Source organism: Notamacropus eugenii, chromosome 2 (assembly GCF_028372415.1).
Source record: "Notamacropus eugenii isolate mMacEug1 chromosome 2, mMacEug1.pri_v2, whole genome shotgun sequence".
In the NCBI taxonomy this organism is placed as follows: Eukaryota; Metazoa; Chordata; class Mammalia; order Diprotodontia; family Macropodidae; genus Notamacropus; species Notamacropus eugenii.
The window spans coordinates 404,036,909-404,049,959 of record NC_092873.1 but is presented as its reverse complement, the minus strand read 5'-3'; the positions used below and the strand labels follow the sequence as shown (position 1 = coordinate 404,049,959).

At 35.2% G+C, this 13,051-nt stretch overlaps 1 protein-coding gene across 7 annotated transcripts in view; it reads left to right on the top strand.

Moving 5' to 3' along the window:
- The window catches only part of CEP170 (centrosomal protein 170), a 173,699-nt gene that overhangs the window by 25,473 nt on the left and 135,175 nt on the right, over positions 1-13,051 (top strand). For all 7 annotated transcript variants that reach the window (XM_072647599.1, XM_072647598.1, XM_072647597.1 and 4 more), the window contains exon 2: positions 1,565-1,710. In XM_072647599.1, the coding sequence (XP_072503700.1) occupies positions 1,606-1,710 (105 nt within the window). In that variant the 5' untranslated portion in view covers positions 1,565-1,605. The remainder of the gene's footprint in view (positions 1-1,564; positions 1,711-13,051) is intronic.

Sequence of the window (13,051 nt, the reverse complement as noted above, 5' to 3'; positions counted from 1 at the left end):
GGCCCCAGAGATCAAATAATCAAACATCTGTCTCTTTATGATAGATTAATGAATGACTGTCAGCGTGGAGTGTTTTCTGTGTTGTCAGATGCACTGCTTGCAGTTAGCTTGCAGTTAGCTGTGAATAATGAGGTAACATGTTTTAGGTGTTTTCCCCATTGTTTTGGTTGATTCAGGACCTGTGATTTCATTGATATGTAAAGGGAGTTCACAGTATAGAAACTCCCTCTCCCTATGTAATTATAGCAAGGCTTTCCAATTTACAGTGCTGGAGGTTCTGTCCATATAATCAAAGGTTAAGCATTTTGTTCTTGGGACATAATATATAGGTCAGAGATTGTTCTTGAAACAGGGACTTCCTGATTCTAAGGCTGCCCTCTGTTATCCACCATGTCTGTCTACTATTCTTATACTTAAGTTAGGTTGAAAACTTTAATTTTTATCATCCTGATATAGTTATTTGCAGTTTTCCTTTACAAATGTCAGTGTAGTTCCTCTTGATCTAAATCCTAATACCTAAATTCAGTATTTAATAATATTCAGATGTACATATTATAAACCATATTTAAATGGACTTTTTCTCATGTAAAATTTGTCATGATTTTCCACCAACATCCCTGAGTTATGCATATTAAATGGATTGGCAATTTGCTAACAGTCGAATATGACAGAAAAGACAGATGGAAAACTGTTGAGCAGCTGCAGTAAGGAGTTTGTTGAATGAGAGACTAAGAATTTCACATAGGTTGTCAGTAATAAGTTATATGGTTTGAGAGAATTAACATCATGGATTAGATTATTTGTACTTTTCTTAAATTTAGTAACCTATTGTTTGGGTTAAACCAATTCTTTGTCATATATAAGGGTTACACTAATGCTTTGCCATATATAAATGATGCTTAATATTGTTTAAGTTTTTGTTTTTTCTGTTTTTTATTTTTTGGGCTTTACTCTGTAGAGTGGTATCTTGTTTTATTTTTGCCATTTCACAATATTTTACTATTTTGCGAGTTTAAATAGAATAATATTTTCATGGAAAATGTATTGAGGATCTGTGAGAAGACAGGGTGCCATTGTTGCACTCAGTAATCCTTCAGTAAGCAAGTAGAATTTCATTTGTTTTTGTTTAAATTGTTTCAGATGTTTAACTTTTTTCTTATTTTCTCTGTAGTCAATTATGAATAAAATGATTGCATTTCATTTATCCAATGACATTTCTTGATCTCTGTATGACACTAGTATTGTCTTGGCATTAATTCACGTGACCATTATGAATTGCTTTGAGGTATAAAAAACCTTTTCCTTGTGTCAAGTATTTATTAGTTGAATATCTATTTGTTTTTAATGCCTTCTTTTTGAATTGTTTTTCAAAAAATCTTTTGGTTTATTTGACTAATATTAATCTAGTAGCTTTTTTCATTTGCTCTGGACATAATCCATTTAAAGAAACATCATGCTGCTGTGTACTTATTTGAATTCTGTTCTGTGTGTACTCACAGTGTTTTTTGAGTAGAGACTACAGCTAAAAATATCTGAATGTGTTTTTCTTTGCCTCTCTCTGCAGGATGACGTAGTCTTGCCAGAGACTTAGAAGCTGAGCAAAAAATGAGCTTAACATCCTGGTTTTTGGTGAGCAGTGGAGGCACCCGCCACAGGCTGCCACGAGAAATGATTTTTGTTGGAAGAGATGACTGTGAGCTTATGTTGCAGGTAATTGCATCAGCCTTCATTCCATATGGGTCTACTTAAAGTTTGGAATTTTTATACAAGGTTGTTCTATACTCCCTTTGAGAATTATAATGCTTTCAAGAAGTTAGTTTAAATTTTTACATAGAGATGGTATCCCACATCTTAGTGCTATTTAAAGCTTTAAAAGTTTAAAATTGCATTAAAACTTTTGGAGCACCCCATATGTAAGAATGTATATACACCTATTCAAATATACATAGAGGTACACTTTTAAAAAAATTGTAGTTATTAAGTTTTAGGTAAATTCCTTTTAGTTCTACTCATCATCATACTAAAAGAAGCACTTGGTTTTGGTGCTGCTAAGGAAAGTGAGTATTGAATAAGAAAGAATGTTTTTATTTGTTTATTTTTTGTTTCAGTAAAATAGGCTAAATTGGATTTTTGAGAGTGGGAAGCATCATTTTGGAACAAGGTGACAATTTAAAGTAGCATTTTGCAATTGAGAGCACTAAGTAAAAAAAAACAAAAACTAAATGGGTTCTTATCTTTTTTCTTTTGCTGACTCATTTTGTTCATATACACAGGGAAAAGGGCATTTAAAAAAATATGTATGTTGGTTTAACTACTGCATTTAGTGTTTTTCACTGTGGTACCCCCCCCATAACTTGATGAACAAAACTTGGAACTTAAGTGCTCTGAGAATAATCACAGGTTGATTTCTTATGTTAGGTTCTTTTACTTATGAAGGAATAATCTTTGAAGTATCTTTGAGCATAACTGTAGATAAGATATTTAGTCACAAATGAATTGCAAATCCACATTTTTCAATTGGTTCTCAACTTCACAGTATGTTAGATAATAATGAATCACAGAATATAAGAGATGAAAGGAGTCTCAGAGCTTAAGTAGTCAGTCTTGAGCAGGAATTGGAATCCCTACTGCAACATTCCTGAGAAATTATGACCAAACCTTCCCCTGAACACATCTGGGGATAGGTAATCTACTACTTTCCAGGAGAGCCCATCTAGCTCAACTATTGGGATTTTTTTTTTTGGGGGGGGGGGGTATAGTTGAAGGAGTACTGACTTTTTAGTTAGAAGATCCAGGTTCAGACTCTAGCTCTGATTCTTACTGTGTGACTTTAGGTAAATAATTTCACTTCTTTAGGTCTCAGTTTCATTGTCTGTAAAAATAAGGGGTCCAGATTAAATGATCTTGAGGGCAGTATGGTAAAGTGGAAAGAGAGTGCTGGATTTCAAGTAAGATGACCTGGATTCAGATTCAGTTTCTACTACTTAATTGGACAAATTTTTTTTTTAATATATAATTTCTTTATTTTTAGTTCTTAACATTCACTTCCACAAGAATTTGAATTCAAAATTTTCTGCCCATCTCTCCCCACCCCACACCCCAGCACAGCATACACCCCTTCTTCCAGTCTGTCCTCTCTTTTATTACCCACCCTTCTTCCATCCCCCTTCCCTTTTATTTTACTGTAGGGCAGAATAGATTTCTGTACTCCATTGCCTGTATAGCTTAATTTCCAGCTGCATGCTAAAACAGTTTTTAACATTCATTCTTAAAGTTTGAGTTCCATATTCTCTCCCTCCCCCCACCTCACCCTCATTGAGAAAACAAGCAATTCAATATAGGTCATACATGTGTAACAATGCAAAGCACTTCCATAACAGTTATGTTGTAAAAGACTAGCCACGTTTCCCTCTGTCCTATCCTGCCCTTCATTTATTCCATTCTTTCCTTTGACCTGTCCTCCCACAATAATGTTTGCTTCTGATTATTCCTTTCCCTAGTTTGCTGTCCATCTTGCTGTATCATCTTCCCTTTCCTATCCCCTTCTCCCTTGCCTTCCTGCAGGGTAAAATAGATTTCCATATCCAATTGAGTGTGTTATTCCCTCCTTAAGCAAAATCTCATGAGAGTAAGACTCAATTATTTCCTTTCATCTCTCCACTCTTCTCCTCATTGTAAAAGCTCTTTCTTCCATCTTTTATGTGAGGTGGTTTGCTACATTTTACCTCTTCCTGTCTCTTACTCCTAGTACATTCCATTTAACACTAAATTTTATTTTTTTTAGGTATTCTCCCTTCATATTCAGTTCACCTTGTGCCCTCTATATATGTGTGTATATATATGTATGTATGTATACATATATATGTACGCACATACATCCATGTACATATATACCTACACATATATAATATACACATACATATATACCCATACCCACTATATACATATATCTATGTATGTATGTATGTATATATGTATATATATTCCCTCTAACTACCCTAATACTGAAAAAGGTTTCATGAGTTACAAATAACATCTTTTCATGTAGGAATGTAAACAGTTCAACTTTAATGAGTTCCTTAAGGTTTCTCTTTCCTGTTTCTCTTGATTCTTGTATTTGAAAGTCACATTTTCTGTTAACCTCTGGTGTTTTCATCAAGAATGCTTGGAAGTCCTCTATTTCATTAAAATTCCTTTTTTCCCCCAAAATATTATACTCACTTTTGCAGGGTAGGTAATTCTTGGTTTTAATCCTATCTCCTTTGACCTCTGGAATATCATATTCCAAGCTCTTCAGTCCCTTAGTGTAGAAGCTGTTAAATCCTGTATTATCCTGATTGTATTTCCACAATATTTGAATTGTTTCTTTCTGAGTGCTTGTAATGTTTTCTCCTTGACTTGGGAACTCTGGAATTTGGCTACAATATTCCTAGGAGTTTTCCTTTTGGGATCACTTTCAGGAGGTGATCAGTGAATTCTTTCCATTTTTATTTTACCCTCTGGTTCTAGACTGTCAGGGCAGTTTTCCTTGATAATTGCTTGGAAGATGATGTCTACGCTCTTTTTTTGATCATGGTTTTCAGGTAGTCCCATAATTTTTAAATTGGCTTTCCTGGATCGATTTTTTTGTTTTTCCAATGAGATATTTCACATTGTCTTCTATTTTTCATTCTTTTGGTTTTGTTTTGCAATTTCTTGGTTTCTCATAAAGTCATTAGGTTCCATCTACTCCATTCTAATTTTTAAAGAACTGTTTTCTTCAGTGAGCTTTTGAACCTCCTTTTCCATTTATCCCATTCTGCTTTTTAAAGCATTCTTCTCCTCATTGACTTTTTGGATCTGTTTTGGCATTTGGGTTAGTTTATTTTTAAAGGTGTTATTTTCTTCAGCATTTTTTTTTTTTTGGATTTCCTTTAGCACGCTGTTGACTCACTTTTCATGATTTTCTTGCATTGCTCTCATTTCTCTTCCCAATTTTTCCTCTACCTTTGTTACTTGATTTTCAAAATCCTTTTTGAGTTCTTCCATGACCTGAGACCATTGCATTTTTTTTTTGGAGGTTTTCTATGTAGAAGTCTTGAGTTTTATGTCTTCCTCTGATGGTATGCTTTGTTCTTCCTCATCTGAAAGGATGGAAGAAAATACCTGTTCACCAAGAAAATAGCCTTCTATAGTCTTATTTTTTTCCCCTATTTTGGGCATTTTCCCAGCCACTTACTTGACTTTTGAGTCCTTTGTGAGCTGGAGAGTATACTCTAGGGACTTGTAAATTCACAGTTCCTCCGAGGTGGCACCAAAAAGGGAGAGGAGTTTACTCCTTCTGGCCTGGGCTCTGGTCTGTGAGCAACCACAAGCACTCTTTTCTGCCCAGGATCTGTGAGTAGGATTCCCTGTCCCCTCCACCAGCTCCCCCATGCCAATGCTCCTCCTCACCCCAGGATGACCACTCAGAACTGAGACCTAGATCAACATCTCAGTTGCCCCAGGGTCTTTAGGCAGAGGGCTCTAAAAGTGGATAGTGCTGCTGCAGTGGCTACTGCACCAGTGCTGGGGTCAGACCACACACCCCTCTCACCCAGATGAAAGAGCTTTATCACTGACCTTTGAAGTTGTCTTTGATATTTGTGGGTTGAGAAATCTGGGAACCATAGCTGCTACCTGTGATTCTGCACCCTGCAGCTTGCTCCAGTCCTGTCCATGCCATGTTGCACAGCCCTGCTTGGAACCCAGTGTGATAGACCTTTCCTGTTAGCCTTCCAGGCTGTCTTGTGCTGGAAATCTCTTTCACTCTGTCGTTTTGTGGCTTCTGCCACTCTAGAATTTGTTTAGAGTCATTTTTTTACAAATATTTTATAGACTGTGGGGGGAGAGTTTGGAACACATATGTCCTTCTACTCTGCCATCTTGACTGTGCCCCCTTGGACTTTGGGCCTCAGTTTTTCATCTGGAAAATGAAGGAGTTGTATTGGAGTTTTGAAATTGAAATCTTTTATTCTGTGATCTTTTAATTCAGGATTTCTTAAAACCTGGACTCTGTGAACTTGTTTGCTTAATATTTTGTTGACTATAATTCACAATAGTTGGTTTAGTAATCCTACATATTGATATTTTTGAAAGCATTATTCAGAAAAGGGTGCCATATGTTTCACCACATTTTCAAAGAGGTACATGCCACAACAATTGTTAGCCCTGATTCAGATACTGCCCACCTATAGTTTGTAAAATATAACATTTGGAAGAAGTAAGCATCATACTCCAGTTATGGAGGGAAGAGAACACTAGAACTCTCACTTCCCAAGTCCTAGCTGCTAAGCATTGCTTAATGTAGCCTCAGAACACATTGGTTCTTCTGGTGGTCATATCTTACCGTTGATGTATGTTGTGCTTAGAATCTACTAAAACTTCCATATCCTTCCCAGATCATCTGCTTTCTTTTCCTACTTTCACCTCATTAAGTCAATTTTTTTTCTTAGCCCAGATGTAAGATTAGATTTTTCTCACTTTTGTTGCCTGTCAAGATATTTTTGTATCCTGGCCCAGTCATCATGCACTGTTAACTATCCTTTCCAATTTTTTTTGTTATCTGCTAATTTAATAAGCCTTTTATTCATCCTTTTGTCCAGATCATTAGTAAAATCGTTAAGTGGTTCAGGGCATGCACCAATCCTGAGGGCATTTATTTGGAGAATCCTCCTAAGCTGATACTGAACTAACTACTCCTTAGTAACCTTCATTGTTGAAAAGGACCTCAGAAGTGGTCATCCAGTCTAACCTATGCCCAAATGAAGAAAAGGACTGATGTGCCAGAAAGAGCCCTGGAATATGGAGTTAGTTATACAACTAATTGTATAACTTTGGGCAAGTCATTTAACCTCTTTAGACCTCACATTCATTATTTGTAAAATGAGAAGTTTGAGTTAGACTGTTGCTAAGGTTTCCTCCAGCTCTGTATCATATAGAGAAAGCACTGGGCCTAGAGTCAGTAAGACCTGAGTTCAAATATGACCTCACTTACCCCAGGCAAGTCATTTAACCACTGTCTGCCTCACTTTCCTCAGTTGTAAAATGAGGATAGTAACAACATGTACTTCCCAGGGTTGTTGTGAGGACAAAATGGTGTAATATTTATCAAGAGTTATACACACTTCAAAGTACTACATAAATATTATTATTGGTTTTTGTTGTCATTATTAAGAAGAAGAAGGATTCCTTCTAAAACAGTTTGATAAGTGGTCATCTTGTCCACTGATAGAAGATGCACTAAACCCCAACTTTTGGACAGCTACAGTTTGGAAGTTTTATTTTACATCGAATTTGTATTTTCCTTTCTTGCATTTTTGCTGGTTTTATCCTTGGATCCAAAGAAATTAAGTAATCCCCTTGTCCCAGGAGTCCTTCAAGTACTTAAACACAACTATTACTTCTCCCTGACCCCTCTAAGTATTTTCTTTAATTTAAACATTCTGGTTTTCATCAGTTGATCCTTGTCTGGCATGATCTTTAGTCTCCCCATTCATTTTGATTTCTTTTCATAAGTACACTGTATTCATACATGATCTAGCCAGGGTCATGAGTACAGTAGTATTGTCATGTCACTTAGTCTCTCTTAATGAACCTTAAGATTATATTATGGAGGGAGAGTGATGGAATAGGAGATTGTGGTGAGAGAGAGAAATTTCTTATTTCAACATTTTCTCAGTAGAATAATTTCAAATGGTGATTAAATTTAATTTGTGACCACACTGGTCAGTTGTTACCATATGCAAGATAGTATAGTAGGATCTGGAAGTTAAAAAAAACATTTTCTCAAGGGAGGAACTTTGTGTGAAACTGTGTGGAGAAGGTATTTGATTTGAAGGTAGGAGAAGTAGGTTTAAATTCCAGCTCAGTCACTTATTATTTGTTACCTTAGACAAATCAATTAATCTAGATTCAAAATTCTTAAATATTTTGTGTGTGTGTGTGTGTGTGTGTGTGTGTGTGTGTGTGTGTGTTATGGACTCTTTGGCAGTGTGGTGAAGTCTGTGGTTCCCTTCTTAGGATACTTTAAAAAAATAATCATAATTAAAGACAACACTCAATTTCATTTAGAAGTTAGTGAAAAATAAAGATGTAATTTTTCTCTCCATCTAAATTCACAGACCTCTTTAAATGTATCTATGAACTCCTGGACTTCTGCTCTGGATTATCCTTAAGGTATCTTAGATACCTCTAGATATCTTTAAGGTTTTCTTCCTCTAAATCTATGATCCTAAATAGCTTTCCTTCTTCTGAGGAATATCACTGATGGTTTATAAGGAGGTGATAAAGAAAAAAATTGAGAACTCCTAGGTATTCAATCTGGTTGATTGATGGGAAGTTAGTAGGGGATGTTGACTTATAGCAGAAGATTTCAGGGGACCTGTGAATTTTTAAAGATTTAGTAACTCTATTTCTAAAATATTAGGTTTCCTTTGGACCCATGACACAAAATAAAGATCAAGAAATACCTTTTTTAAAGATTGTCATAGTGAGTTCTGTTTTGGATGTACTGGTTTCGAGATGTCTAGGAAATATAGTTGGAAATGTTCAGAGAGTTGAAGATATGGGACTGGAGTTCAAGAAAGATAAGGCCTAGACTAGATGTATAAATTTGTGAATTTGTGAATATGACCATCAAATGAGAACCAAGAGATAATGAGGTCTCCAAAAGAGGAAGTGTAAAAAATATATAGGAAGGTCCAGGAAAGAGGCCTTCCTTACACCTGTTCAGAGTAGGTAAGACATGGATGATAATCTAGCAAAAGAGACTTGAGAAGAGTTGGTCAAACAAGTAGGAGAAGAAATATGAGTTGAGTTAGTATCATAAATACTCAGAGAGTACATTATAGAAAAAAAGGAGGGGGGACAACAGTGTGAAATACTGCACAGAGTATAAGAAGGAAGAAGACCACCAAGAAAAGGTTGTTGGATTTAGCAATTGAGATCATTAGTGATTTCAGTCAAATAGGAGGGATGAAAACCAACTTACAAGCTGATGAAAACGAGAAGATGAGAAAATGAAAACTAAAGACTATGGATATTTTTTCTAAAATTTGACTTTGAATGGGAAGTAGAACAGTAGTAGTTCAAGCAAACATCAGGATCAAATTGAAAGGATTTTCCGCATCCTTTAAAAAACATTTGCAGATTTTGTTTTATATTGCTTTAATGTCCAGATAGTTTCTTTTCCCCTCCCCCAAGAGCCACCCCTTGTAACAGTGAAAAACTGAAAAAAGCCATTAAATAAAATTATTGCATGAACTGAATCTAACACAGGTGAAGTGTTTCACATTCGTAGTCCCTCTTATCTTTCAGTGAAGGGTGGTATGTTTTCTTATCTCTTCAGATACTAGCAGTATGGGTTGTGACTATATCCCCAATCTCCTACTTCTGCAGAGAAGTGTAGGATGGAGGTGACTTGACTTATTTCTTCTTTGGTGAAATTTTAGTCATTACACTTTGAGGTTTTTTTCCTTGCTCTTTCCTTTTATATTGTGCCAGTCATGTATTACAATACACATATTGTTTTCCTGTTTCCATTTTCTCTGCTTTGTATCATTTTATATAAATTTCCACGTTTGTCTATTCATTTCTTACAGGAAAATACTATTCCATGGTATCATGTTCTACAGCTGTTTGGTCATTCCCTAATCAATAGGCATCTACTTTTTAGTTTTTTGCTGCTACTAGAAATGCTCCTATAAATGTCTTGCTGTGTATAGGAGACCTTTATTTTCTTTATTGACCTCCCTGGGGTATATGCCTAGGAGAGAAATCTCTGGATCAGAGATTGTGGACATTATAGCAGCTCCACTGCATAATCTCATAAATTGCTTCCCAGGAGGATGGGTCATCTAATTATTGGGGCAATTACTTTACAGCTCAACCAGCATTATACTAGCATGCCTATCTTATCACCACCACTTGAACTTTAACTGTTTGTATTTTTTTTAATCTTTGCCAATTTTCTGACTGTGAGGTAAGACCTCAGAGCTGGTTTGCTTTGTGTTATTGCCACTGTCTTTTGTATTCTTAGTGTCATCCTTTACCCCTCGCTTTCATTCATACAAAATATACAATCCATTGCCAAATCTTGTTATTTTTAACTTCACTACTTCTCTATATAAATCCCCTTCTCTGTACTTACACAGCCACCATTCTAATTCAGGCCCTCTTCACTTCCTAAACTATTGCAATAGCTTTAAAAAAAAGTTTTATTGATGATTTTTGCATCACCAGAATTTCTCTTAGTACCCTCCCTCACCCTCAAGGGATATGCCATAGAGCAAATAGTATTTTTGAAAGTAAATTAGGAGAGTAAGAAGAGAAAAAAATAATCAAAACTAGTCAATAGTTTTAAAAGTTCTGAAGAACTATATGCATACCTGGAGACCTTCCACCTCCAGATTTATATCTCTAATTGTTTATTGGACAACTTGAATTGAATGTCCTGTAGACATTTTAAACTCTACATGTCCAAAACTGGACTTAATATCGTCCCCTCCTTCCCTTACTCTCTCTTCTTCCTAACCATCTTCTGCAAGCATCATTTTCTGTTTGAAATGTTTTCTTTTTGCTCAAACTGCCAGTGTTTTCTTCCCCAAACTATCTTACCTTTAAGTATTTTGTATGTATATATGTATGTGTGTTATTTGTGTGTATATGCCAACTTACTTTTACTTTATGCTATATATATCTATGTATGTACTTGTCTCCTCCATTTGAATGTAAGTTCGTTGTGAGTAGGGCTTTTTTCATACTTAATCTGGTATATACTAATTGTTTTACAAATGATTAATTGATCATTTGTTTGATTAAAACACACTCATCTTGATAACATTACTGTGCTTCCAAGAACATGACTTTGAATTATGAAATATCATAATTTCAGAAGAATCAAAATTTCGGACCACCCAGGGGACAATGAAAAGACACATTTTTGCATTTAAATATGTTGAAACATATTACCACTAATACCGTGTGCATTAAGAAGTGTTGTGAAATATGTCAAGGAGGAAGCATATGATCAAAAAAGAAAGAGAATCAGTATCTACATGGGACAAAGGTATTATTATAAGATTAAAGGACTTAGAGTCAGATTGACCTCCTGGAGAAAATGTATAGGAAGACAGAAATCACAGATGATAAGGTTCTTATCTATGCCTTAAAGGGAGTTTACACATGGATTGACAGTAGTTGATAAAAGTGCTGAACTTGAGAGTTAGGCAAACTAAGGTAATATGTTTGTGACACTATATCTTTATGAGCATAAGTGAGCCACTTAACTTTGTAAAGCTGCAGTTTCTCATCTGTAAAGTTAGGCTATTAACACATACCATACCTCCTTCATAGGGATATTATGAAGTTCAAATTATTACAGAAAAGCACTTTTTAAATCTCTATAAATAATTATTGTTATTATTAGTTTACTAAGGTAATTAAATATTTGATTTAGGAAGAAATAGATAAATTAGAAGTTGTATTTACATTTCAAAAGAATTATTGATAATACTAAAGTTTTCATTACAGCATTCTTATATATCAGCTCCCATGTTACATTTATATCTATAGTATATTCTTGAATGTGCCCTCACTTTTTAAGATTTGAATTAAAATCTAAATGAATACCAAAATTTACTTTCTTCATTTTCTTTTTTTCAATCCTTTTACAAAAACCTAGACCAATGGACCCTACTACTGATTTCTTAAACTTTACCAGTCAGTTATTTTGGGTCCTGTGAGGTCCCTAATTGGAGAGGCCATCTGTGTTATGTTGTCCTTGTTATGACTTAGTTGATGAATTTTTGCATTTTAAACTGCCTCCATAACATGTCACCACCTGTGACTTTCAGATTTTTCATACCATCCCACAGAGAAGTTTTATATGTCATTCTGTTGCATTCTGTATGCTCTTATAATAGAATTCAGTTTTTCAAAATCCACTTTATGTGTTTGTAACTCTTTAGGAACATATTTATTAAGAAGATTATTTGTTCTTTAAAATGAAGTATATAATAATTGAGGAGACGATGCCTCTGTTACTTATTTTCCCAGCTTTTACTTTTGAGAATCACATGTTTTCTTTTGTAGTAGAGACACCTCACAGCAGCAAGAGTAATCCTAAAGTTTTCTGAAATGATTTAATCTCTTTGAACCTCAGTTTTCTTATCTGTATAATGAAGGTTTGGACTGAATTAGAGTCAGCAATTGAAGTTTAACCAATCCCCAGGAATCTTTCTAAGTAATTACCTGAAGTTTTTTAAAGGAAATAAAAGAAAGCATCTGTACCTGTGCATTGAATCATCTAAATTAATAAGCCCCTCTTTTAGAGGTGATTTGGTCTCAGTACTACTCCCCTTCAACTGTCCAAAGCATACACTCCCTCTGGTGGTGGTCCTGTTTGGACCATTTGACTCAGTGGTTGTCCCCTCACCCCTTATTAAGGAATTCCTACTGCCATGTTTCCAGTCTCCTCCTTTTCTTGGCTCCTTCCGTTCTGTAATCACGGCATATCCTGTTCTGAGGTGACTACTGATATGACAGATTCACTGACTAATGTGGTAACTATAGAAGGTGGCAGGACCTCCTCAAGGTCATCACTCTCGTTCCTAGACCATGTTTGTGCATTACATTAAATGATTTTTAGAGGTAGTTGGTCTTTTTGATGTGCTGTAAATTTATGTTTTGGTTTTTTTTTTTTTGCAAAGAGGTTGAGAAGGAAGATCTGCGATTACCTACCCTGTTTATCTTGTGTACATAGATAGTTTTATCCCCCAATAGAATGTGAAATTCTTGGGGGCAGGAACTGTCATTTTTGCCTTTGTTTATATCTAGGCATTTAGTATGGTAACTGGAACACAGTAAACTCTTAAAAATGCTTATTGCTTAGTTCAAACCTCGGAACAATACAAATGAAGTTGTATAGTACAAATGAAGTTGTAAACATCATTCTCGCCTAATGTAAAAGATAAAATGATATATTCTATAACAGCATATGTATCTAGAATTCAGTTTAGAATTTTGGAAAAGC